This window comes from Danio rerio, chromosome 12 (genome assembly GCF_052040795.2).
Source record: "Danio rerio strain M-AB ecotype USA chromosome 12, GRCz13ab, whole genome shotgun sequence".
NCBI lineage: Eukaryota > Metazoa > Chordata > Actinopteri > Cypriniformes > Danionidae > Danio > Danio rerio.
In genome coordinates, this window is record NC_141032.1 from 28,561,440 (window position 1) to 28,587,085 (window position 25,646).

Genomic DNA, 25,646 nt, shown 5'->3' on the forward strand with positions numbered 1-25,646 from the left:
TCTGCCCTTATTTTCAGCCGTATTTCACTTTTGGCTGAAAAAAAAAGGAAAATGGCATTTTCGACTGAAAATTCAATGCATCCCTATCTTAAACTGTTTCAGTAGTAAAGTTAAATCAGATCAAGCAAGCAAATAACTATTAATGCAAACAAGCTGTATTAACATACTGTACTGTACTGCATGTGTTTTAAAATGTTCACAGAAATGTGAACAAAGAAATACCATTATAACATTTATAATAGCACAGCATTATAACATCAGTCATGAATGGATGTATAGCTATAGTATAACAGTGACAAGTGAATAGCAATATTATAAGTATAATTTTATTTAAAAACAAAAATAAGATTAAACCCTACACAACATACATCTAGTATCTTTTTATGGTTTCAAACTGGAGCTCAAAAACCTCTGTTGGGGATTATAGTTTAGTTTCACCACATAATGCTAAAGCATGCCTTTTGTAAGATACATACAACAAACACCATGTGTATAAATACAGTTGAAGTCAGAATTATTAGCCCCCCTGTTTATTTTTCTTTTCCAATTTCCATTTTACTGAGAGCAGATTTTTTCAACGCATTTCTAAACATAATAGTTTATGTTACTCATTTCTAATAACTGATTTATTTTATCTTTGCTATGATGACAGTGCATAATATTTGACTAGATATTTTTCAAGACACTTCTATACAGCTTAAAGTGACATTTAAAGGCTTAACTGGGTTAATTAGGTTAACTAGGCAGGTTAGGGTAATTAGGCAAGTTATTGTATAACAGTGGTTTGTTCTGTAGACTAGCCGGGGAAGAATAGCTAATCAGTTTGTCCCTAAAATGTTTTTTTTATTATTATTAAAAACTGCTTTTATTCTAGCCGAAATAAAATAAATAAGACTTTCTCCAGAAGAAAAAATATTATCAGACATACTGTGAAAATTTCCTTGCTCTGTTAAACATCGTTTAGGAAATATTTTAAAAAAAAGAAAAACAATTTCAAAGGGGGGATAATAATTCTGACTTCAACTGTATGTGTGCAGATAAAACCACAAACATCATGAACTTAAATTAAAAAAAAGGCAATAATTAGCAATACATGATATATCATAACCACCTGTTACAAAAACTAAATAAGCAAACAACAGATATGGTTATTTGAACCAATCAATTAAAGCAAACAATCCAAACCTGTAGTATCTGGAAATGTATCTGATCATAGTAAATGACTTCTGATCCTTATTAGCAAGAGAGTCAAATTATCAATACGTCTTTAAACTGAAAAGAGGAGTCGATTCCTTTTATGGAATCGATTCTGAATTTTTGAATCAACTCTTGATTCTCATTGCTTTTATTTTTATGACAGCACTGTATACTTTGTCTTATCATCAGATCTAAATTAAATGCTCTTAGTAACTGAAGCGTTCTGTCCATTTTAAGACCTTGTGGAAATTGGTCACTTATTCACAAGTAATTAAATGTTCATACACTGTTCACCTAAATAATTGAATATAAAAGGAAATAATACAAGTCAGCATACAATGATGATCTAAACTACTCCAGGTTTTTTATTAGTCGTGACAATTTGAGGAGGAGGAACACCAAAACCCAGGATGCTGGCAGGAAATGTACATATTCACTCACCTACAGTATCTACAGCTAGACCAGACATGGGAAACACATTGCATATATACACACACACATTCAAAAATAAGTCTGTTACACTTTATTATAATTTTCTAGATGGTGAATAGCACATACAGTATGTGCACTATAGGGGTAAACGATTCAGTGTAAATATGCTTTCCATTGTGTGCTCTGCTCTAGAGAAATGCAGCGCAGATAAGCGGGTCAGTGCCAACCACAAAAACTATTCAACCAATATGGTTTACATTAAATGCTGTATAATAAAGCAAAGAAACAGTTAGACAGTCTCAACTTTGCTATTATAGAGTGTGGTTGTTAGAATGCAGTTTTAGCTCAATGACTCCAGTTAAAGGAATAGTTCAGCTAAAAATTGACATCTATAATAGATAAGGAAACAAATACTATTTCCAACATTCTTTAAAATATTTTATTTAGCACTCAACAAAACAAAGAAAATCAAACAGATTTGAAACAAGTAAAGGCTGGGGAAATTTTTAAAGAATTTTTCTTCTTGGGTAAAACATTCCTTTAAATTTATGTCACACATCAGAAATAGCTGTGTATTCCAAGGCACTTCAGATTATCTTTAAATATACAGTATTAATACATTATGTAGTCAAGTAAGGCAATTTTTTCATTTCTGTTCTTTCATTTCATTCTTTTCTTTTATTTTCTGTGTTGGCAGCTGTACTGCAGTATCTTAAAATTAGTCTATGATGCCCAAACAAACAACATAAAAAGTTTTCAAGAATTTTTTAAAACAGCTAGTGGTTAAATAGCTTTGAATGTCCAATAAGCCAAGAAAAGGATCCAGTGTGCCTAAATTGGCAGCTCAATAGGTTTTAAAACAACAAACATTCAAGTGGTGTCAAAGTCGGCAGGTCCCTAGACTTTTAAGCAGCCAACTTTGGAACTTATCCAATAACGCACAAAAATGATGTCTTTGTAGACAACTCATTAAGCTTTTAAACAACTAATATTGAAATGTCCAGAAATAAAACACTACACTTTTTATGTTTAACTTTATAAAAATAAAAACATTGTTAAATGTTAAAATGTTATTACAGTTTAAAATAACTGTTTTCTATTTTATTTTTAGCAGCCATTACTCCAATCTTCAGCATCACAACAGATATCATTCAGATATCATCTGATATCATCTGCTGCTTGATGTTTAAAAAACATTTATTATATTAACAGATGCACTGCTAAATATTTTATCTGGAAAGCATGATACATTTTTCCAGGATTCTATGTAAGTTTCAAAAGAAGCACTTATTTATAATCAAAATCTTAATATAACTGTATTGTGAATAGGGACGCTGACAATAGAGGTGCGGATCCAAACGCAGGTTAATTAAACAGAGATGGTCAGGCAAGCAGTGGTCAACACAGGAGCAAACAGATGTATACAGGCAATCCAGAGTCGTGGTCAGTACACAGGCAAATGATCAAAGGCATGCAGAATACAACGTAAACAAACAAACAAACAAACAAGGCGAGGGTCAAAACAGGCAAGGCAATGAAACCGGGTCGTAATGTTCACAATGCAGTATAACAAGCTCTCTTTATATCCCATTTAATCAGTTATGAACAGCTGTGTCTGTGTGTGTGTGTGTGTCATCTCCGGAACCTGGAACAGGTGTGTATGAGAGGTGCATGACTGGAACTTGTAGTCTATAATGGCAGATTTGTAGTCTGTTAGTGAACAATGTGTTTACTAGCAATCTGCAAGGATTAGATCGCTGGTGATTGTGACAATAAAATTACAGTTTTTATATGAATATTTTACATAAGGTTCAAAAGAACAGCACTTATTTACATTAAAATCTTTTGAAAAATTACAGTTTATAAACTATCTATGTAAGGTTCGAAAGAACAGCACTTATTAACATTAAAATTCTTTTGAAACACTGGTTTTACTATGAATTTTACTCAATTCAATGTGATATTAAAGGTATAACATTATTTATAATTAAAAAAAAAAAAATATATATATATATATATATATATATATATATATATATATATATATATATATATATATATATATATATATATATATATATATATATATATATATATAAATTAAAACATTCTTACTGACCACAAATTTTGAGTGATTGTGCAAATGCAAACAAAGAAAAATTTTCAAAAGTGGCAAAAAAGTTACCTGGGATACCAATCTTTCAAAAGCTGGACAAGTGAACGAGACAAAATGCTTTAAATGTATGTGCAAACAGTTTAAAGCATTTATCATTTAAAGTACTTCATAGCAACTTTCTCACAACATAAAATTTTGTGGAGTCTGACTCTACCCATTGATTGGACAAGCTTGTCCCTGTAGTGTTTGGGAAATATCCAATTGAGATACTGAGCTCATTAACAGTGAACATTCAAACAAACGCAGAGTCCTAAAAGCCTGCGGTGGAATCTATTCTCCTGTCCATCAGCATTGGCACAATTATTGAACTCAATGAACAATGACTGCAACACAATGCTCTCTCTCTCTCACCAGAGGACATCCTGATAAGCTGAACAAATGGACTCGGGCAAAACTCACAAATGTGCAAAGGCAAATATTCGCTGCGGCTGCAAACACACACACACACACACACACACACACTCACACCCACACGTACTGCAGTTTTAAAACCCTCATATATGCAGCGGGCACACTGCCCAAGGCGGGCCCCCTATATGGAGGTGTGATGGGGGGGTTTTCCCCTGAGCGGGACGGGCCGGTGGCTCTGGCACAGGTAATGCAGTGTGCTGACTGCACTGCGCCAAGAAGAGAAAGAAAGAGGATGGAGGGAGGGTTGAAGAAAATGAGAGAAAGTGTGGGAGGGACAGACGTAGAGGCTTATGTACCCCACTGAGGAAACTCGATGAGAGGAAAATTCAGCCACTGCATCATTTCCCCATGCAGCTCTAATCACACACTGCTCAGCCCAGCTAAGAGCCTGGGGTGATTTTCGCCTATGGGCATATTTTAATGTCCTCTTCCTTCACCATCCCTCTCTCTCCCTCTCCCTCTCTCTCTCTCTGCTGATGAAACACTCAGGACAGATAAGGGCCAAATGGAAGTCTGGTGTGTGTACGCAGCAAATATATCACCCGGGCAATCAGTGCCCAACTAAACTGCAGCTCTGTTCTGCTCTCCTCAGCATGAGCGGGGCGGCAGCACACACCCTCACAATCTCAGATGTGATTTGTGCACACTTTTTTTTTAAATGCATTATTTAATAAAAAATAAAATAAAATAGGTATTGATTTTGATGCTAGTCTAGATATTTCAGATTTGAAACAAATGAAGGCTGGGGAAATTATTAAAGAATTGTATTTCTTGGTAAAATATTCCTTTAAATTTATGTCACGAATCAGGAAAGTTGTGCATTCCAAGGCGCTTCAGAGATCCTTAGATATGTTAAAAGCATTATTTAAGCAAGTAAGGCAATATATTATTCTCTTTCACTTTCTGTGTAGGCAGCTACTGCATTATGTTAGAATGTGTCCATGAAGCCCAAACAAACTAAGTAGAAAATTTTCAAGATATTGGTTTTAAGCAGTCAACTTTGGAACTTATCTTCACAAAAATGCTGTCTATGTAGACAACTCATTGAGCTTTTAAACAACTAATATTGGAATGTGCAGAAATAAAACACTACACTTTTTATGTTTAACTTTATAAAATAAAAACATTGTTAAATGTTAAAATGCTATTACAATTTCAAATATCTGTTTTCTATTATATTTTAAGCAGCCATTACTCCAATCTTCAGCATCACATCAGATATCATTCAAACAGTTTTTTTTTTTTAAGAAATGCATTCAAAATAAATAAAAATAGGTTGTGATTTTGATGCTAGTCAAGATTCTTAGGCAAAATTACATAAAAATTCAAACTCTTTCCATTTAGCAAAAAAACACATCAAAATGTGGAAAAACTAAAAAAACGTTATTCAGCTTCAATAATTACAAGTTTTGGCCAATTCATTTTCATTGGGGTTTCAATACACAAACACACTCAATAGTTCAAAAAAAGAGATTCAAGAAGTTCACCAAAAAATGAAAATGAACTATTCACTCTCAAGTGGTTTCAAATCAGTTTTTGTTTTGTTTTTTTCTGTTGAAGACAAAGTTTTTTCTGAAATATTTTATAAAGCTATAACCATTGACTTCCATAGTAGGAAAAAACAAATACTATGGAATCAATGCATATAGCCCAGCAAGCATTTTTTGTTTTTAAAAGATGTCTAATAGATGTCTAATAGACATCTAAACAGTCGTCTTGGCTAAAACAAGGCTAAATTTGGGCTGTCAGTAAAAATCTAATAGACTTCTAAGAACAGGCCAAAATGCCTACCAATTTTGAATGCCTACACATATAATGACTACACATTAAGTCTGTCTATTTGATGACTAGTCTAGTTTTGGGCTATTCTTAGATGTCGATAACATTTTTACTGACAGCCCAAGAGTAGCCTTGTTTTAACCAAGCTGTCTACGTTTAGATGTCTTATAGACGTTTATTAAACACAAAATAGTTTACTGGGAAATTTCAGCCATTTTCAAAAGGTCTTCTTTGTTGTTCAACAGAAGAAAAAACTCAAACGGGTTTGTGACAAGTGAATGATAAATGTATTATTAAAGCATTTTCAGTTTTGGGTGAACTATCCCTTCAAACAATCAATTTATCACATGAGTGTTAAGCTACAACTAATCAGAGTCTCAATCTCTGATCAAACACGCTCAGACAAGTTAATCAGATTTAAGGAAGGCTATGGGCATGTGAGTTTCTATCAAGACTGGACTCTCCAGCACAAAACCAGCTCTTTCCAGAATATATTTTTCACAAGGATTTCAGCATTTATGATTGACAAATATAGACTATTGTCGCCTGCTAGCATGGAGAGTCTCTTTTTTATTGTGCAATATATTTGTGGAAGTTGACAACTGATTGTAATCTTTCCAGTGTGTTCAAGCACAACTTTCCAAACCTAACTTTTGGAATTTGACACCACTAGTTCTTTAAAAAAAAATCTAATTATTCTATTTAACAATGACCTACATGTGATTCCTATCCCCTGAGATTTTTGTTTATCGCCGAAACACATTAGGATGATTTACAAAAAATCAGAGAGCTCTTTGACCCTCTATAGACAACAATGATCCTGAGACATGCAAAGGCACATCCAGAAAAATAACTAAAAACACTGTCATAACCTTCCATATGACTTCAGCAGTTCAACTGTAATCATACAAATCTCCAAGAACACTAATGTTCTAATATATCTTAATTTGTTTACTGAAAGTGAGTAAAGATCTTGAGGGATTGGAACGACACAAGGATCCCTTTAATTGTTCAACTAACCCTACATGTTCATTTCACTTGCATACACTCTCAGAAATAAAGATGCGCAAGCTGTCACTGGGGTGGTACCTTTTCAAAAGATTCACATATTGGTGCCTCAAACATATATATATATATATATATATATATATATATATATATATATATATATATAAGGCTGCGTCCGAAACCGCATACTTCCATACTATATAGTACGCTCAAATCAGTATGCGAGCAGAGTAGTATGTCGAAAATCAGTATGCGAGAAGTACCCGGATGACTTACTACTGCCAGCAAGATTCTGGAATGCGCATCCCATGCATGCTGCGCTATCCCATAATGCCCCTCGATAGAATTCATGAATCCATTCATACTTTTCACATTCATACTGTATAAAACATACTTTTTTAACAGCAGAGTAGTGCGTTTAAATTTAAATACAGTACCTAATGACTATTAGGCGGTTTTGGACGCATCCCATGTACCTAAACATTTTAAGAGTAACACTTTTTTACATTTTAGGTACTAATATGTTCCCTTGAGGTATTAATATGGACCTTTTAGGTACAAATTTGTAACTTTTACCTGTTTCTGAGAGTGTAGGTTTTTCAGATTAGTTCAAATTGGTCTTCAGTTAGTCTAGAGGGTATCCCAGTTTGCTAGAAAAAAGTGCCCAAAAGTACCCTTCTGTAATCAGCCAACACATCAGCCTAATCATAGGTTAGAAACAAGTAAAGTAGATTAGGCAGTTTTCTCAGAGGGGGCATAATGATTATATAAAATATCCTACAAAATGGAATATTAAGTTAAGCACATGGATATCTAGTTAACCCCCTACTTTCCACAAACAAATCTCTTGAGTATTTTTCAAGGACATGTTGCAACTCACCTGGAAAATGTTCACAAATCTAGAGATTAGTTCAATCCCACGGTAGCATAAGAAGTAAAATTACAGGAACCAATTCTGACATATCTAAATCTTCATGGTAATTCTTTACATCACAGTTTTTATATTATATCATAGAGTCTATAGAACTGGGAATCCCATTCGAGGGCTGAGTGGCCCATGTGTATAAAAGCAGGTGATGTAATGTATGGCAGATTGCAATATAAAGTCCTTCTCAGCTAAAACGAGGTCATGAAAACCAACTGGACAGCCTGTACTCCAGACATATAAGTTTAGTGATATGCACATACACACACATGCACACACAAACCACCAGAGACAGTGTTGTCAGCTGCGAGCCCTGAGGCATAGCCTGTGAAATGAGACATTAACCTCCACTCAAAGACACAAGACACGGTCCTCAGCAGTGACACATATCATATGCACTGCTCAAAATTCACAAGGGCAATGAGTAGACACATGCATATACACCCTCATAGAAAGAGCAATCTTGTGACGCACGTAAATATATTAATATTAAATAGTCCCCAGGCTCGGTTTTTAAATTGCAGAGGGATTGAATCTCATGCTGATTATGAGTTTGTAATTGGGTTTAACTCAAGTGCTGGTTCCACTACATAAAAAGGCACAAACATAGAGGTGTCACTGGAGCTTCTATAATAGGAAACATCATTGTAACAGAGGTGGTGGTTTGTGTGAGTGACTGTGACTTTGCATTTATTTAGTTTGTGTGTGCGCTTGTGTGGTTGTTGCCTCCAGCACCGCAGTTTCTCAGCAGGGCTGATGGTCAATAGAGGTCATCAACCTCAAGGCACTATCACACCTCGTGAAGTGGCAGTAATGTGGGCCTTCGCCACCCAATGTCACACTACTGCCACTGTGACATGTAGAATCTCTGTTGACAAACATTAGAGGCTTAAAATAAGGCCAGACCATTTAAGTTATTTATTTTTCTTTTAATTTATGTTGTCAGTTACTTAAAAAAAATAGTAGCCAAAAAGCCAATGCCATCATCATTTACTCACCATATACTTTTTCCCAACTGATTTGAATTTGTTTCTTCTGTTGAATGGAAAGGAAAACATTTTAAAGAATGTTGGAAACTCGTAAACTGGTAACAATTGAGTTTGTATTTTTTTTCCTACTTTGGATGTCAATGACTTGTAATAAAATAAACAGAGCCATATATATATTATACAGCTAATCAGGCTGTATAATATATATACTATCAGCTAATCAGGCCACTTTATTAGGTACACCTTACTAGTACCAAATTGGACCCCATTTTGCCTTCAGAACTGCCTTAATTCTTTATGGCATAGATTTAACAAGGTACTAGATTTACTCCTCGGAGATTTTGACCAACATATACTAAATGTACTATATTGGGTTGAGTTCTGGTGATTGTGGAGGCCATTTAAATACAGTGAACTGATTGTCATGTTCAAGAAACCAGTGTGAGATGATTTGCACGTTATGACATGGTGCGTTATGCTGCTATAAGTAGCCATAAGAAGATGGGTAGACTGTGGTCATAAAGAGTTTGACATGTTCAGCAACAATACTCATGTAGGCTGTGGCGCTGACATGATGCTAAATTGGTACTAATAGGCCCAAAGTGTCAAGAAAATATCCCCCAACACCCATTATACCACCACCACCACCAGCAAGAACCTTTGATACAAGGCAGGATGGATCCATGCTTTCATGTTATTGAGGCCAAATTCTGACCCTACCATCTGAATGTTGCAGCAGGAATCGAGACTCAAACCAGGCAACGTTTTTCCAACGTTCTATTGTTCAATTTTGGTGAGCCTGTGCAAATTGTAGCCTCAGTTTTCTGTTCTTAGCTGACAGGAGAGGCACTGGGTATGATCTTCTGCTGCTGTAGCCCATTTGTCTTAAGGTTGGATTTGTTGTGTATTCAGAGATGCTCTTTTGCATACTTTAGTTGTGACAAGTGGTTATTTGAGTTACTGTTGCCTTTCTATCAGTTTGACCGAGTCTGGCCATTCTTCTCTGACCTCTGGCATCAACAAGGCATTTGTGTGTGTGCATTGTGTGTGTGTGTGTGTGTGTGTGTGTGTGTGTGTGTGTGTGTGTGTGTGTGTGTGTGTGTGTGTGTGTGGGCTCAAGCAGAAAGGCATTGGAATGTCTTTGACAGCTCGCGACTTCATTGACACTTTCTAAGTATATTTATATAAGACATAAATTTTAATATGTTTAAGATAATACTCTTATTAAAAGTCTAACATGTAAGCAGCGATTTGATTACCTTAAAGGACCAAGGTTTTACTTTCCATTCGCCATGCGGTATCAAATTCCATTAAAACAGAAGTCGAAAGTTAAAAATGAAACACCTGAAATTGCATGAAACGCTGGAGAGCCAGGTGATGCGACATCAATTGTTTTATACTGAAACTTGCCTTCAAAAAGTGCCTCCTTGGTCTTATCCATATTTCTTTGCATGTTTGCATGTTTACCACACGTCAGCCACAACAGGAAATAAAATAAAAACCTGCAACTGCGTTAATTGCGTAAATTTTTTTTTAACGCGTTAATTATTTCAAATTAATCGCATGCGCAAACACACTAATTTTGACAGCACTAGTATATGTATATTTACACATATACATTTACAAAATAAAACAATATAATATGTATTATAATAGCCTCATAAAAGTGACAAAATACTAGTAACAGGCAAATTCAAAATAGGTAAGTTGAAAATGTCAATCAGTAAATAATACTGTTGAAGAGTTGAACACTAGTGCAAACAATCAATATGATTTTTCCATATTCCTACCCCTCAGCTCATTTACTTCTCAGTAAATGAATATGATACTCCCCACTGTGAGAGTGCTTCCAAATAAACACATTTGAGGAATTCAGCAGTTTGCGAAAAGGAGCGGTGTGGCGAGGGCATATTTCAGTGCTCATTAGTAGCGTTAGATCATTAAATTTCAATAACATGGCTGGCAAGCAGGCGGCTGGCGGGCGGCACGCGTGAGGAACTCTCAGAACTGATGGGCCAAAACTAACGTTCCTCCATTAGAAATGAGAGAGGTGACATAACGCATGCCATTCAAGGCTATGGCAGTCACATAAGACCACATGCCACCAATCTAGTCTGAAAAACGCAAGAGTGACAAAAATTTGCCTCAAAGTCCGGCAATGAGCAAAGTTTTCCCACATAGCCTAAACATGGCATCCAAAGACTAAGACTTTATTAGCAATGCTAAAAAATTAAGTAAACTCAGCAACATTTTCATTTCATGTTCTCCAAAACAAAACATCTTGAGAAAACAAACATCAAGCTTAAACCTTCACTCGGAAAAAAATGCTGGATTGTTTTAAGCCAATGATGGATCGAATGTGGACAAACCTAACCACTGAGTTAAAAAATGCATGGAAAGTTTTGATGTAATTAAAATTAAAAGCTTATTTACATGTTTGTGGTTTTGTTTACCCTTTTTTATGCACTGAATTTAGTCCCTGAATGGGTTAACAGTGAACAGGAATAGAGCTAAAATTAACAAAAGGTTTAATACAGTGAGAAAGCATGAGTGAGATCGAAACAGAGACATTGTGATGCATGATGAAAGAAGACAAGTAGAAGGACAGAAAGAGCAGATCACGGTGAACGGTCATAAATCCAAGCAAATATGTGAAAGCATTCTCATGATACGGCTATGTGTCACCACAGCAGTAGGATTTCTGATGTCTCAGCACTTCACACACACTTCATTTAGAACGAGAGAGAGAGAGAGGGAAAGCACACATTTCAATCACACTGATGGATTTCACACAGGCTCATTTAGGTTTCATATCAACAAAGTAGCCAAGAGAAAAGAGCACAACCACACACAGACACAAGTGTTTCTGTCTGTCTATCTATCAATCCACCTACAATATCTATATTTCTATTCTTCTATTGCCTGCAATTTAAAAAAGCAATCGACATCATGTATCAGCCATTAGCTGCCCTGATATATACATATCAACATTGCATCGACCAGAGAAAAACCCTTGTTGGTCGACCTCTGACTGTGCATTTGATATTTCAGACACAAGAGGATCACACAGACAAGTTCACTCAGTGTGATTTCACCTATCACAGCTTCTTTTACTGCAAGTTAATCGATAACAAATTGTGAAAGGATTTTAATTTGTTCAACGACAAGCTTGGTTACCTTTAATTAGGTTTTTCTTATGGGACACTAAAAAAAAAGAGCTGAAATTAGGGACTGTCCTTTGAGAAACATAACAGTTTGGTAGACCAGGTATCCCTAGTTCCCTACTCCTCATTCTTATTGTTCCAAGTTGCCTTTTAGTTCCTAAAACAAATTAAAAATGGCTTGGCAAACAATACAATATATCTTCAGATGATGTGTTCCTCTGGTATTCCCAAAAAAATGAATATGTGTGGAAAATATCCTGTAGTTTCTACCACACACTCTGTTCTCTGCAATGCCTCTTCATACTACAGCTACAACAATTGCAGCCATTTCAAGCACAAACTTTAAGACCTGCCTGTTAAGTGTTAAATAATGGCACAAATACCAGTCATTTGAGGAGCGTAAACTGCGATAATCAATCCCCTATAGTAAATTGCATCACGTGATTCATTTAAATACTCTCCTCCCACAAAATTTGTGCAAAAATAACAGTGTCCTGAAGTGTTTCAGCTCTAATTATGCACTGCGTGTGTTTAGTAAATCCTGACAGTGCTGTTTTAATGCCAAAAAGTCAGTCTGCATTGGCGCAAGATGTTAGTAAATCTGACCCAAGGTGTCTAATGAATACCAGTGAACAAGTACTGAACAAGTACTTACTGATAAAGATACGCAAATTTCTAATCAGCCAATCACATGGTGGAAACAGTTTCTGAATCTGCTGCAGTTCAAACCAAGTGTCAGAATAGGGAAGAAAGGTGATTTAAGTGACTCATGGAAGTTGGTGCCAGACAGGCTGGTCTGAGAATTTCAGAAACTGCTGATCTACTGGGATTTCTGCGGCAGTTCTATGGGCGCAAATACCTTGTTGATTCCAGAGTTCAGGGGAGAATGGCCAGACTGATTCAAGCTGATCGAGAAAGGCCACTCGTTACACCCGAGATATACAGAAGAGCTTCTCTGAAGGCACAACATGTCCAATCTTGAGGCAGATGGGCTACAGCAGCAGTAGACCACGGGCAACGGGTGCCACTCCTGTCAGCTAAGAACAGGAAACTGAGGCTACAATTTGCACAGGCTTTCCAAACATTGGACAATAGAAAATTGAAAAAATGTTGCCTGGTTTGATGAGTCTCAATTTCTACTGCAACATTCGGATGGTAGGGTCAGAATTTGGCATGAACAACATGAAAGCATGGATCCATCCTGCCTTGTACTAACGGTTCAGGCTGCTGGTGGTGGTACAGGGCACTTCTACACTATATGGATGCAGGACAATTCCACAGAGCCAACAGACCACCAATGCTGAAGCTCACAACTAAAGACAAGCAACTCCAAGGAAACCAGGAGTCACAGACTGCCTTTCCGGCATCATGTGGGTGTGACACTGGGGCCAGAGAACAGAGTAGCCAAGGTAACAGGTAGCCGTGGAAACAATAAAAAAGAACCTGTGCTTACATCAACAGAGGAACCAAGTGTTCAGTGCAGAAAGAACAAGAGACCTGGACATCAAGTAAAGAGGTAAATCACCCAGAACCAGAACAAGATTAGACCAGACACAAAGAAGAGTAAGAAAAAGACCTCTCAATCTATCAGGCTATTTGTACCTTTCCTTTTCTCTCAGGCGCAAACACAGCCAACAAGAAGCGTTGGTATTTTTGGAAACAAATAGCCAAGTACAAATCTGACGGCAAAGATTCCTTTTAACACAAAACAAGAAGCTTCTTAAAGGAATATGTCAGTTTTGCTTGTGACTTCGTACTGGTATGTGACACCTTTAAATAGCACAGCTACTTTTAGCCTGAGGGCGACTAGAAAACAGGATATTGTTTGAGTGAGAGGCCTTTGCTTGTTATTTAAAAAGAGACCAGAGTTGCTTTTCCTAGCATATATCTCCCTCTCCTCCTCTACCTCCCACTTCTATCAGCCGCCAGGCAGGAAATTAAAAAGACTTCCTGGAAAAAGAGCGACAGAGGGCTCTTGATGTTGAGGATCTCATTTTTATTCTGTTCTTGTGCTACAGTAAGGTCAGCAAGGAAGTCAATTAGTCCACGCAGCCTCTACCCTCACCTTGCTGGATCATTAAAAGAGCAGCCCGGGCACTCTAGGAGACTCCGGTAGCCTCAAGCTACTTTTCTGAGAAGGCCATACTAACAGCAAGCACCTTTTGATCTAGTATGCACAACTGGGCCCTTTTTAGGCCCAAGTCCATTTTACCTTCTTACTACTACCCTCTCTCCTATCCTTCTGTTTTTGTATTTAATTAAAGGGTACGTGTGTCTTCATTCTTTCTTGGTTAGAGTGGTAAGGGAAAGGGTAATATACCCATATTTTCAAAGATTTTTAAACACCCTACTTCAACTTACGAGGTGAATTTTACGAGTGTTCTTTAGAAATGGAAGTACTTTTTGCCATTACTAAGGATTTTAACAACAAACTCAGCACTCATTCAATAATTTTCTTTACGGTTTAGACCCTTAATCAGGGGTTGCCACAGCGGAAACCGCCAACTTATGCAGCTTACTGTATGTTTTACGCAGTGGATTCCCTTCCAGCCACAACCCAGTGCTGGTAAACACCCATACACTCTTGTATTCACACCCACACATACACTACGGCCAATTTAGCTTATTCAATTCACCTGTATTGCATGTCTTTTGACAAAACGGAGCTCCCGAAGGAAACTCACACAAACACGGGAAGAACATGCAAACTCCACACAGAAATGCCAACTGATTCAGCCGAGACTTGAACCAGCAACCTTCTTGCTGTGAGGCGGCAGCGCTACCCAATGCACCACCGTGTCGCCCATTAAACACAGTGTGTTACATTCAATTATATTTATGGTATGTTTTTTCAAATATGTCAAATATGTCTAATACCTTGTGACTTGACAGCATACCACATCAGAAATAAAAGTCCTTTAGGAGGAAATTGCTCATCATTTACCTTATTTCATTATCTTGTACCACTCCAAAATTGTAATTACTCTAAAGATAATTATTGTTTAAATGTTCATGAATACCATGTAAAAAGTGCTTACAGTTGTGTGCTTATAAAATGTATGATGACAAGTAATGCTGTAGCAGTACTACCCCTTTTGTTAGGGGAACATTTTTATCTCTTGCCATTCTGTTTCATGGGGAAAGGGTAGGCATAGACATAAGGATAGATGAAGGGTTAGAAAACAGAATTGGGAAGAAATGAATGACACTCGTGTCTGTGCAGCTTACAATGTACAGTATGCTTAGCCACAGATGAACAGGCACACACAGTCCACGGACCTTTCTTATGATGAAAGTTATGTCACATGGCCAGTGCTTAGACTTCCACAGAATATGGACAGTTGAAGTATATTTAGTTGGAACTTGGTAACACTCACCTTCAGAGCACAGAAGATACACGAATCCTCCATGCACTTGTGAGTGTTCAGTTGCCGGAAGCTTCTGCGGAAGATGTCAAGATGCCAAAGGACCTGAGGGCAAAAGAACAGAAGGGTTAAGTCAAATTAGTCTGCAAAACCTGTCAAAAACTACCCAAATTTCCAAAGAAAGCACCAAAAAGTCATGTTGAAAAGACAATATTGTGTTTTGATGATGCCATGCTAGGTTACATCCTTTGACTGTGTTTACCAGTTAGACTTCTTTAATTATAGCGTTTCACCAGGTAGATCAAGCTGGTTGACCAACATTTTGTGGTGGTGAACTAAATGACTATGAAGGTCTGCTTGCTAGAACCACTACTAAACAAAACAAGTAGCAAACCCTGTTACTTCCACTACGATAAATGCAATGCAGAAAGTTTTGCTTTGTCACTGCGTCACTAAACAGCATTGCAAAAATGACAACAAACACACTTCACTGGTTTCCACTAACACACCAAACTAGCAGGGGCCATCCCAAAATCCATCACTCTGACTTAGAAACAACACCAAAAGTGCCTGATCACCGCGGTCTTCATATTTGGGGAAATCAACATACCAGTACCATACACTTCCAAAATGCTGACTTTCAAGTTGCCTCTGCACAGGAAGCAGGGTTAGCATATTTAACATCGAAAAAATGACACACTTCAGCTCTCACTCACCCTCGGGGCAGGTTTTCACATTACACAAAACAGCCCGGAGGCTTCCTGGCCCCGTCCCGCAGCGATCGGCCAATATCTGCACAATCTTCCAATCCTCTCAATAAATATGAGCCGGTCCTGGCTGCCGCTCTTACTCTGATCATCTGCCAGCTGTCCACTCCACTTAATCCTCTCGGCAGACCAGGAATCCAGCACTTCCAGTAGTCGCCCCGGCTCCGGCACAGCTTTAGACTGCTGGATCCCGGTAGAATGAGAGGTAGCGGGACAAGTTAGAGCAAAAAGGATGAAGCGGAAGACAGAGATGTGAGGACACAAACTACTGTCTGGTAGAGAGAGGTGCGATCGTACAAGAGGAAGAGAGGGAGCGAAGGAAGGGGAGGGGGGAAGATAAAGCAAGAGTGAGAGAGAGAGAAAGAGAGAGAGATATATATGGAGAGTGTGTAAGAATAAGAGCGCATGTGGAGCGCAGAGGGGGAGATTGCTGCAGAGATATGAAGCTATGAATTACTGAGGGCGAACATTCGGTACACGCTGCAGATCAGAGTTGTTTGGAGTTCACCTGCCCCGGGCATAACTCACACTCATCATATAGAGCGAGACAAAGAGAACCTGCACAACTAAAGTGGAACAAACAGCGAGACTGCACCTTTACCCGCAAGCAACCATCTGGACTTGAACACACACACACCTTACTTATGATCAAAGCTTTATCCATTCCTAATGCTTCCACCACTGCCAACTGGGACCGAACACAAACCCATAACATCACCATCATCCAAATCTAGGCTTATACACACACACAGAGACCACACACACAACAGATCAGCATTGTTCTTCAGTACAGCAATAAAAAGGACAACAATGCAGAAATCTCACTGTGTGGAAATCAGTTGTATCTGCTAACAATGCAGGAATGCCACTCTCAGGCTGGGAAGCTGTGTTTTGTTATTTTGGGTTGGGGTTGTGACTGTGTAGCAGCTTACTGCAAATTACACACTAAGGGGTTTTTAACTGCATTTTCAAAAAAAATGGAAAACTTTTTGTGCATTTTTGCAGTTTACTTTATATAACTGTGGTCAGGGATGGAAAGAATTTATGACACATGTATTTAAAATAGTATTTCAACAAAAAAAAAAAAACAATATTTGGTCGTTTGTATTTGATAGGTTTTATAAAAAAGAATTTATATTTTGTATCAAAATACTTTAGTGTCTTGTATTTTTGCTGACTTTCTCAGTTATTTGCCTTGAGATCAAAACAGAAAATTGATTAAGAGGGTGGTCAATGCTTGGAGTTTGGATGGAAATTATGCAACACACATACAGAAAATAACAGACAAATGGCAACAAAAGTCAACAAACATTGAAATATAATGACTGTATAGTCAAAGTCTTTTTAAGGTCAGGTCATTTCACTCAGCGGCCATCTTTGAAACAGCTATCAGGCAGTATGGTCGGGCATTCTGTCTGAATAGGAAATTCTCCAAAACTGTTTGACAAGCTTATATTATATAACATATTTGGAATTACCAGTAAAATTAAGCAATAATGTATTTTGTATTTTATTTAAAAATATATTTTATTGTCTTTTTCCAGTCCCTGACTGTGACATTGGTTTAAGAGTTTGAATATGCAAGCATTTGAAAAGTTTAAAAGTGCATCTTTTCCAATAACATTATTATAGTGTGTAAACTACAAAAACCTGATTTTGTGATGACATGCAAATTACATGTCTACTCCATGTACACGTGAGAACTAAAACTAAAATGACTATCACTAATCATATGTGTAGTCGCCAACTACAGGTCTGGCATGCATGATACAGCATATAGAGAGTCCCCACTTTATTATTCGAAATGTTTCTTTAAGCCTAAAATGAATAAGATGTGAAAATTAAATTAAATTTAATTAAATTATGAAAAATAAAATAAAATAAACAATTAAATTAAATTAAATTAAATTTAATAAGGGCTGCATGGTGGCGCAGTGGGTAGCACAATTGCCTCACAGCTAGAAGGTCACTGGTTCAAGTCTCAGCTGGGTCAGTTGACATTTCTGTGTGAAATTTGTATGTTCTCCCTGCATTTGCGTGGGTTTCCTCCATGTGCTCCGGTTTCCCCCACAGTCCAAAGACATGCGGTACAGGTGAATTGGGTAGGCTAAATTGCACGTAGAATATGAATGTGAGTGAGTGTGTGTGGATGTTTTTCAGAGATGGGTTGTGGGTGGAAGGGCATCCGTAAAAATGTGCTGGATAAGTTGGCGGATCATTCCGCTGTGGCGACCCCAGATTAATAAAGGGACTAGGCCGAAAAGAAAATGAATGAATGAATGAATGTATGATATGATATGATATGATATGATATGATATGATATATGATATGATATGATATATGATATGACATGATATGTGACATAATAAACTATGATTTTTCATATGAGCTGTCCTTTGTGAAGTAGTGAGCTGTTGTATTAACCTGTGTGTGCTGCTCTTAAACCTAAGCTACTCTCCTCTGGTAAAAAGGCAGAGACAAACAAACAGGCAAATAATCACAAACAAATCACTAAGTGCAGGACTCCCCTGAGACCGGTGGAAAATAAATAGATGTGTTTCATAACTAATACACAAAGCATCTGCATTAGGTCCGAGGAACAAAGAACACTAAAGCCCCTTTGATTGGCCTAAATATGTGGAAGGGGATTATATAATGCTTTTTCTCCTTTATCTTCTTCTTCTGACATTCTTTTCAAGCACATATTTTATGTCTCAATGTTATTAAAATAATCCTTCAGGTGTTTTACCTGGTTTCAGAGTGATTATGCCCTCAAAACGAGACTATAAACACCAAAGTCCTGTCCTTCAGACGCATCGAATGGCTTTGACATGTCTGCTTAAACTCTAACACATGGGATAACAAACATGCATAAACATATTGAAATATGCACACACAAAGAAAAAGCTCTGGAGTCTTAGATCTCTTCTCTGCTCCCAAAAGCCCCGTGGCAGCGCTACATGATTGTCAGTTCAGTCTCGGGGCAGATTTGCTGCTAGTCTCTGCAGCTCTTAAGCCTGGCCTGGTTTCCTCTCAGCACATCCTCAAAGAGCTCTGCGCTCGTGTGCTCCGACCTGCCTGCCCTTGCTTTTCTGCTCCTCTGAACCCTCTCACTCTCAAGTTCAACACATGTAAAAGAACAGAGCTCCCTGCAAAAAAAAACAACAGATTTTTGGCAATCTGCAAAAAAGTTTGCATTCACACACACACACACACACACACACACACACACACACACACACACACACACACACACACACACACACACACACACACACACACAAACACTACACACACACACACACACACACACATACACACACACACACAAACACTACACACACACACACACACACAAATTGTATTTGTAATAGTATTTTAAAGGTGCAGTAGGTGATTGTCTTCAGTAACATTTTTTGTTTTACGGGTTGAAAGTCTTTTCACATTCCAATAGTAATGATTAAAATACATTATTTAAATGCATTTATATGCATTTATATATTCTGAGTAAGGTGTAAGACTAAGATTGTTCATCCAATAAAATTTGTCAGGTGACAATTTGCATAATTTTGATAAATAGCCCAGACTGTCTGTCAACAAATGTAGATTTGTGAGAGAAATAGACATGAGAGAGACAGTAGTAAAAACAAATGCTGAATCAAAACTGTTGAAAATCCTGAATCAATATTGGGGTTACTTTTGCATGCTGGAGAAAGGATGACACCATGGCTGAAGTATTACTTTTAGACAGGTAATGTTCTGTTTCAAAACTATACTCGTCACGCAAAGCTTATTTAGATTATATTGTGTTATAAATGGGTTACATTATTCAGCCACTGAAATCTTCAGCGAAAGATTGTTGCGGCTATTTTCAGTTTCATAAGCTCCCTTTTACAGCATCAATAATGTAGATTTTTATTTAACTTAACAACAAAACATAAGTTAATAGCGCTATTCCGTCTAGCCTGCTTTACTGTGCTAAAGTTGGTTTTATATTCACATTGATTCATTTTTGAACAATGACGACATATGATGCGCTCCCTATATAGTTTACCATGCTACTCAGAATATTCGGTCTAAAGTAGCAGGTAAGTATGGCTTAGTAATAAGTCATTCCTGCACCTGCCGGCCAACCACTAAGCATACAGTAGTCACTTTAGGACAAAGCGTGTTTTTAGGTCTACTTGCAAAAGTATCACGTCTCTAAGAAACTTGCATGTACTTGAAAAATTTTTCTCCTGAATTTTCAGTAGAAAAAATTAAATTCCCACTCAAACTTGGGGAGAACATGCAAACTCTACACAGAAATGCAACTAACCCAGCCGGGGCTTGAACCAGCGACCTTTCAGCTGTGAGGCGATTGTGTTACCCACTGCGCCACTGTGCTGCCCTCACACACATACACTATGGACAAATTTAGCATACCCAATTCACCTGTACAACATGTCTGACCTGTTTGACTGCTATTTGAACATGTTGGTGGACATGATGCAGAGCATGCATGCTTAAAGGGAGTGTGTGAGAGAGAGAGGGCATATGACAACAGGATGCATACAGTATATACAATATGTAGAAGTTTAACATACAACTCAACACCCTAGTTCGAACAGGCGTTGGAATAATGTACAAATGTATCTTTTTTTTGAAAACAACTTGTAAATGTTATTAATATCGGTTCTACTTTAAATGCTTATTATATATTTGTGTATTAAATTGTTTGTAATTTTGATTATATGTTTTTGTTTGCTTAGGCTTTAGATCAGGAGTGTTTAAACTCGGTCCTGGAGGGCGGGTGTCCCGAATAGTTTAGCTCCAACTTGCTTCAACACACCTGCCAAGAAGTTTCTAGTGTATCTATTAAGAGCTTGATAAGCTGGTTTAGGTGTGGTGTTTTTTTTTTTTTTATAATTATTTTTTTGGGGTTTTCACCTTTATTTTTGATAGGACAGTAGAGAGAATTGACAGGAAAGCAGAGAGAGGGGAAGGATCAGCATAGGACCATGAGGCAGAATCGAACCCAGGTCGCCGCGAGCACCGGAGTGTATGTGTCAACGCACTAACCACTACACCACTGGCTCCGACATGTTAATTAAGTATTAACCTTAAGTTAGGTGGATTAAGGTTAGAGCTAAACGCTCCAGGACACTGGCCCTCCAGGACAGAGTTTGGACGCCCCTGTTTTAGACTATGAGAAGTGTTTCAGGTGAAGTGTGATGCTTGTTTGTTTTGTTTAACTGTATGTTTGTTATGATGTGTTGTACTCTGTTTGATTTATGTATTTCTTAGATACCCGCTCGAAAATGAGTTGGTTCATCTCAAGGGGTTATCCCATTTAATAAATTTAAATTCAACTTTCAAATTCAATGTCACAGGATGCGGATCACACAATAGATGAGAAAAGTGTATGAACAAATTGAGGCTTTGCACATCAGGTGAGCACTAACATGGCGTTCTGTGGCATGGCAGGAATTTGATCAGTCTTGACTATTTAAAATATGCCAGAAACATTCAATAATTTAAAAAAAGCTAATTCCACAAAATTGCAAAATCCTGAAGGGTTTGATTTGCTTTCTGTTGCAAAAGTACTGCGTTCCCAGAGAAACTTGCACAGCATTGGCTTTTTCCCACAACAACACCTGCATCCCCCTCTAAATAAAAATTCAGCATTTGTTTGAAAAACATTTTCATTCACTCACAAAACTGTTGCATTCTCCAAGAAACATGGAATACATTCCCTAAACATTTGTATTTTATTGCAGAAACTAGTGCTGCAAGTACAGATACTCAGGGGAAAGCGAAAGTTTTGAGAACGAACACAAAGTTTCTCAGGGGAATGCTGAAGTTCAGTTAGAGAATGTAAAGCCAATGAAATATGTTACTTCCATCTTAATTTTTTTCCATCAACATGTCCCCATTAAGGCTTCATAAAATAGGAGAAGAGTCTCTCATAATGCAGAAATCATTCATTTAAATATTATATTATTAATCATTTAAATAAAAAAAATTAGAATCATTGATTAATTGTTTTCAGTGTGAGTCAAAGACTCTGCAACAACTCCTTGTCCTGATCCAATTCTCCTTGATCCTATTTCTATTAACCAGAATTTAATGCACGAGGTCAAACACAAGGGCACTAAATCGCTAGCATACACATAGGGAAAAACTATAAAAAGGAGCATAAGCGATGATGTAAGTTGTGTACCTAATAGCGCAGGAAGATGAGACCAGGCTTAAGCAGATTAAGCACAGGCCCTGTTCCTCTCCAATCCACTAATAAATGGGCCTAAACCGAGCTCAGACACACAGAGAGAGCAGTTCAATGACTCTCAAACGTCACCGTTAGCACACGCTCGGCCTTCAGCAACACACTTCAAAAGAGCGGGGCTGAATTTAAGGGCTCTGGCTGGAAAAGAGGAGCTTAGCAGAGCTACAGGAGTGAGAGGAGAGATGCTGGAGGATGACAGATTGCATTCTGCTGCTGCGTATGCGCTTTTCTCTCCCCTTCCTTATTTTATTTAGTAGTGATGAATCGGCTACCCGCTGAACAATGAGCTGAGTGGATATGGGTGAGGACCAGCAGACGCTACTGCAGTTGCAGAGGGGGCATATAGAAAAGAGAGAGAGAGTGGAAGAGTGCATATAGAAAGAGAAAGATATTACTTTTTTACTAACTTTTTTATATTATTTTGCCTATATAAAAGCCAATAAATACAAATTCAGTATTTAGACATAAATTTAGACTACAAATGCTCAACTCTTGACTTACAAGCATATTTAAAATATGCTTAATAATTGTACTTTCATACTTTGTTAATGATTTATTTTTCATTACTAAATTAAGTATTGCATTATTTGAAAACCATTTGTATTTAAGAGTAATTGAGGGTTTTTAGGATCCTTCAGAATGAGTTAGTAAATGATTAATAAACTATTGAAATTAACATTTATATGTCTTATTATTCAGGCATATATTAATGGTTACTATGTATGTTAATAAATGCTTTGTTAACTCAACTTGATGAAGTTTTGTGACCTAATCTAAAGTGAGGACTATTCATGCTTTATAAATCCCTTATAAATGACAAATAAAGGCTCAGTTAAATTCTAAACAGGAAAAATGACATTATTCATTCCTATCCATTTGAAGATACACAAATGAAACTACACTTCAAATGAACAATAATCTTTGCAACCTTATCTAAAATAAAATCACTGTAGAGTTTAAACATTGAATCTTATTATATTGTTAAAATATTACATTGTTGTTGTTGTTTTATCCAGTTTTATGTCGTATTTTGACACTCCTGTTATTTGGCAATGTTTAAACTTCACAGTTATTTAACTTTTTAGAAAAGATTGCAAAGTTTAATGATCATTTGATTCTGAGCCTTTATTTGTCATTTATAAGAAATTTATAAAGCATAAATATTCCTCACTTGCAGCTGGAAGGGCATCCGCTGCTTAAAAAACTTGCTGGATAAGTTGGCGGTTCATTCCGCTGTGGCGACCCCGGATTAATAAAGAGACTAAGCCGACAAGAAAATGAATGAATGAATGAAATATTCCTCACTTTAGATTAGGTCACAAAACTGCATCAAGTTGAGTTAATAAAGCATCAAAAAACATATTAGTTAACTATTAGTATATGCTTGCATAATAAGATATATACATGCTGATTTCAATAGTTTATTAATCATTTACTAACTCATTCTGAACTATCCTAAAAACCCTCAACTACTCTTAAATACAACTGGTTTGTAAATAATGCGATACTCAATTTAGTAATGAAAAATAAATCATGAGCTAAGTATGAAAATACAATTATTAAGCACATTATATAGGTGCTTATAAGTCAAGAATACACCATTTGTAGCTGCAATTATAGACTGCTTACTAACGTTTATGAATGTAGAGTTAATGCTTAACAAATAATTAATTCACTAGATGCTAATGCTTAGTAAATGATTCATAGTTTATAGTTATTATAAAGTGTTACCTAAATTATTAAAAAAATGTATTACTTTCTCCCATAACCGTAAATATTTTCCTATCCAAACTCCAAATATCCTTAATCCCATTTACATTGTCCTTCAATCTATAATAATTATATTCTATGTTAGGGCAGCACGATTATTTGGTCGCGATCGCGACTCGATCCTACACACAATTATAATTAAGCTTTTCTACGATACAGCCAATTACATTTTCACGGTCAGGAGAGAAGCATAAAGGTGGTCGCACAAGTATTCATGTTGTTTTAGAATCTGAATCAGTTTTATTGCCAAGTGTGCTTCACACACACAAGGAATTTGTTTTGGCTATAGAAGCTTCCAGTGTACATAAAGTGACAAGTGACAACACACAGTAAATATGGAAAAAAAGATGATAAACATTAAAAAGAGATGCCGTTAGTCAAGAAATCTGCATGTTGAGTTAAATATATAAATATACAGGTTATAATGTGCTATGTACAAATGCGAATGAAAGTATTGCATTGTATATTGATATAAGGTACTGTGTACAAGTGCGTATGAGAAAGTATTGCACATATTTATTGCACAGGGAGATATTTAACAGTTTATGAGGTAGATAGCCTGAGGAAAGAAACTTTTTCTGTGTCTGGCTGTTTTTGTGCTTGGTGCTCTGAAGCGGCGACCAGACGGTTACAGTTCGAACAGGTAGTGTGCTGGGTGTGAGGTGTTAAGAGTGATTTTGCGAGCCCTTTCACACACTCTGGAAGAGTACAGTTCTTGAAGTGTAGGAAGGGTAGTGCCAGTGATATGTTCAGCAGTCTGTTTTGGGCCAAATCAGACGGTGATTGAAGTGCAGCGGATAGATTTTATATACGTTTCTCAGCAACATGGACACCTCCAAATGGTGTTAAAAGTGTAACATACTGTATTTCTAAGGAATAATATGAGGTACTTAATGTAATGATGTGTTCGCGGCCGCAAAATCACACTTGAGCTGACACACTGTTTGTCTATTACTAAGAGGACGCGCGCATGCCCACCAATGATTTCTACTTTATTCAACAGAACCTGCATAGTCTGTGAATAACAGGTAATAAAGTTGCAAATAACGTTCAGTCTGTTGCAAACTGAACTCAAAGTGACGGCAGCCACGATATGAGCGCAGTTGGCAGTAAAAATAAAACTGAAAGTGCACACATCATTTAAATGATCCTATCACATTTTAAAATTATGATTGCGACAAGCATTCAATATGTTTTTTTCTTTCATGGCCAACACAAAGTGTTGTGCATGAAAATAAATGTTTACTGGGTCACTACTCTAGCCTATGTAACAGGGGTGGGCAAACTCGGTCCTAGAGGGCCGGTGTCCTGCACAGTTTAGCTCCAACTCTAATCAAACACACCTGCTTATAGATTTCTAGTGATCTTGAAGACACTGATTGGCATGTTCAGGTGTT

The 25,646-nt window shown here is 37.0% G+C and overlaps 1 protein-coding gene and 1 long non-coding RNA gene across 30 annotated transcripts in view; one reads left to right on the forward strand and one right to left on the reverse strand.

Annotated features, from left to right (window-relative positions):
* Positions 1–22,202, forward strand: part of LOC147834483 (uncharacterized) — a 122,469-nt gene extending 100,267 nt beyond the window's left edge. The window contains exons 3-4 of the long non-coding RNA XR_015504192.1: positions 20,468–21,055; positions 21,097–22,202. This is a non-coding gene — a long non-coding RNA (uncharacterized LOC147834483). The remainder of the gene's footprint in view (positions 1–20,467; positions 21,056–21,096) is intronic.
* usp54b (ubiquitin specific peptidase 54b) overlaps positions 1–25,646 on the reverse strand; it is a 189,845-nt gene that overhangs the window by 67,118 nt on the left and 97,081 nt on the right. For 19 of the 29 annotated variants that reach the window (XR_015504186.1, XR_015504185.1, XR_015504181.1 and 16 more), the window contains exon 3: positions 15,459–15,551. Coding sequence is in view for 17 of the 29 variants with exons in the window: in XM_087276406.1 (XP_087132532.1) it covers positions 15,459–15,551 (93 nt within the window). In the remaining 12 variants the exon portion in view is untranslated. Of the gene's footprint in view, positions 1–15,458; positions 15,552–16,162; positions 16,488–25,646 lie in introns of those variants that run through there. The other 10 variants (XR_015504187.1, XR_015504189.1, XR_015504188.1 and 7 more) reach the window with 1 other exon arrangement.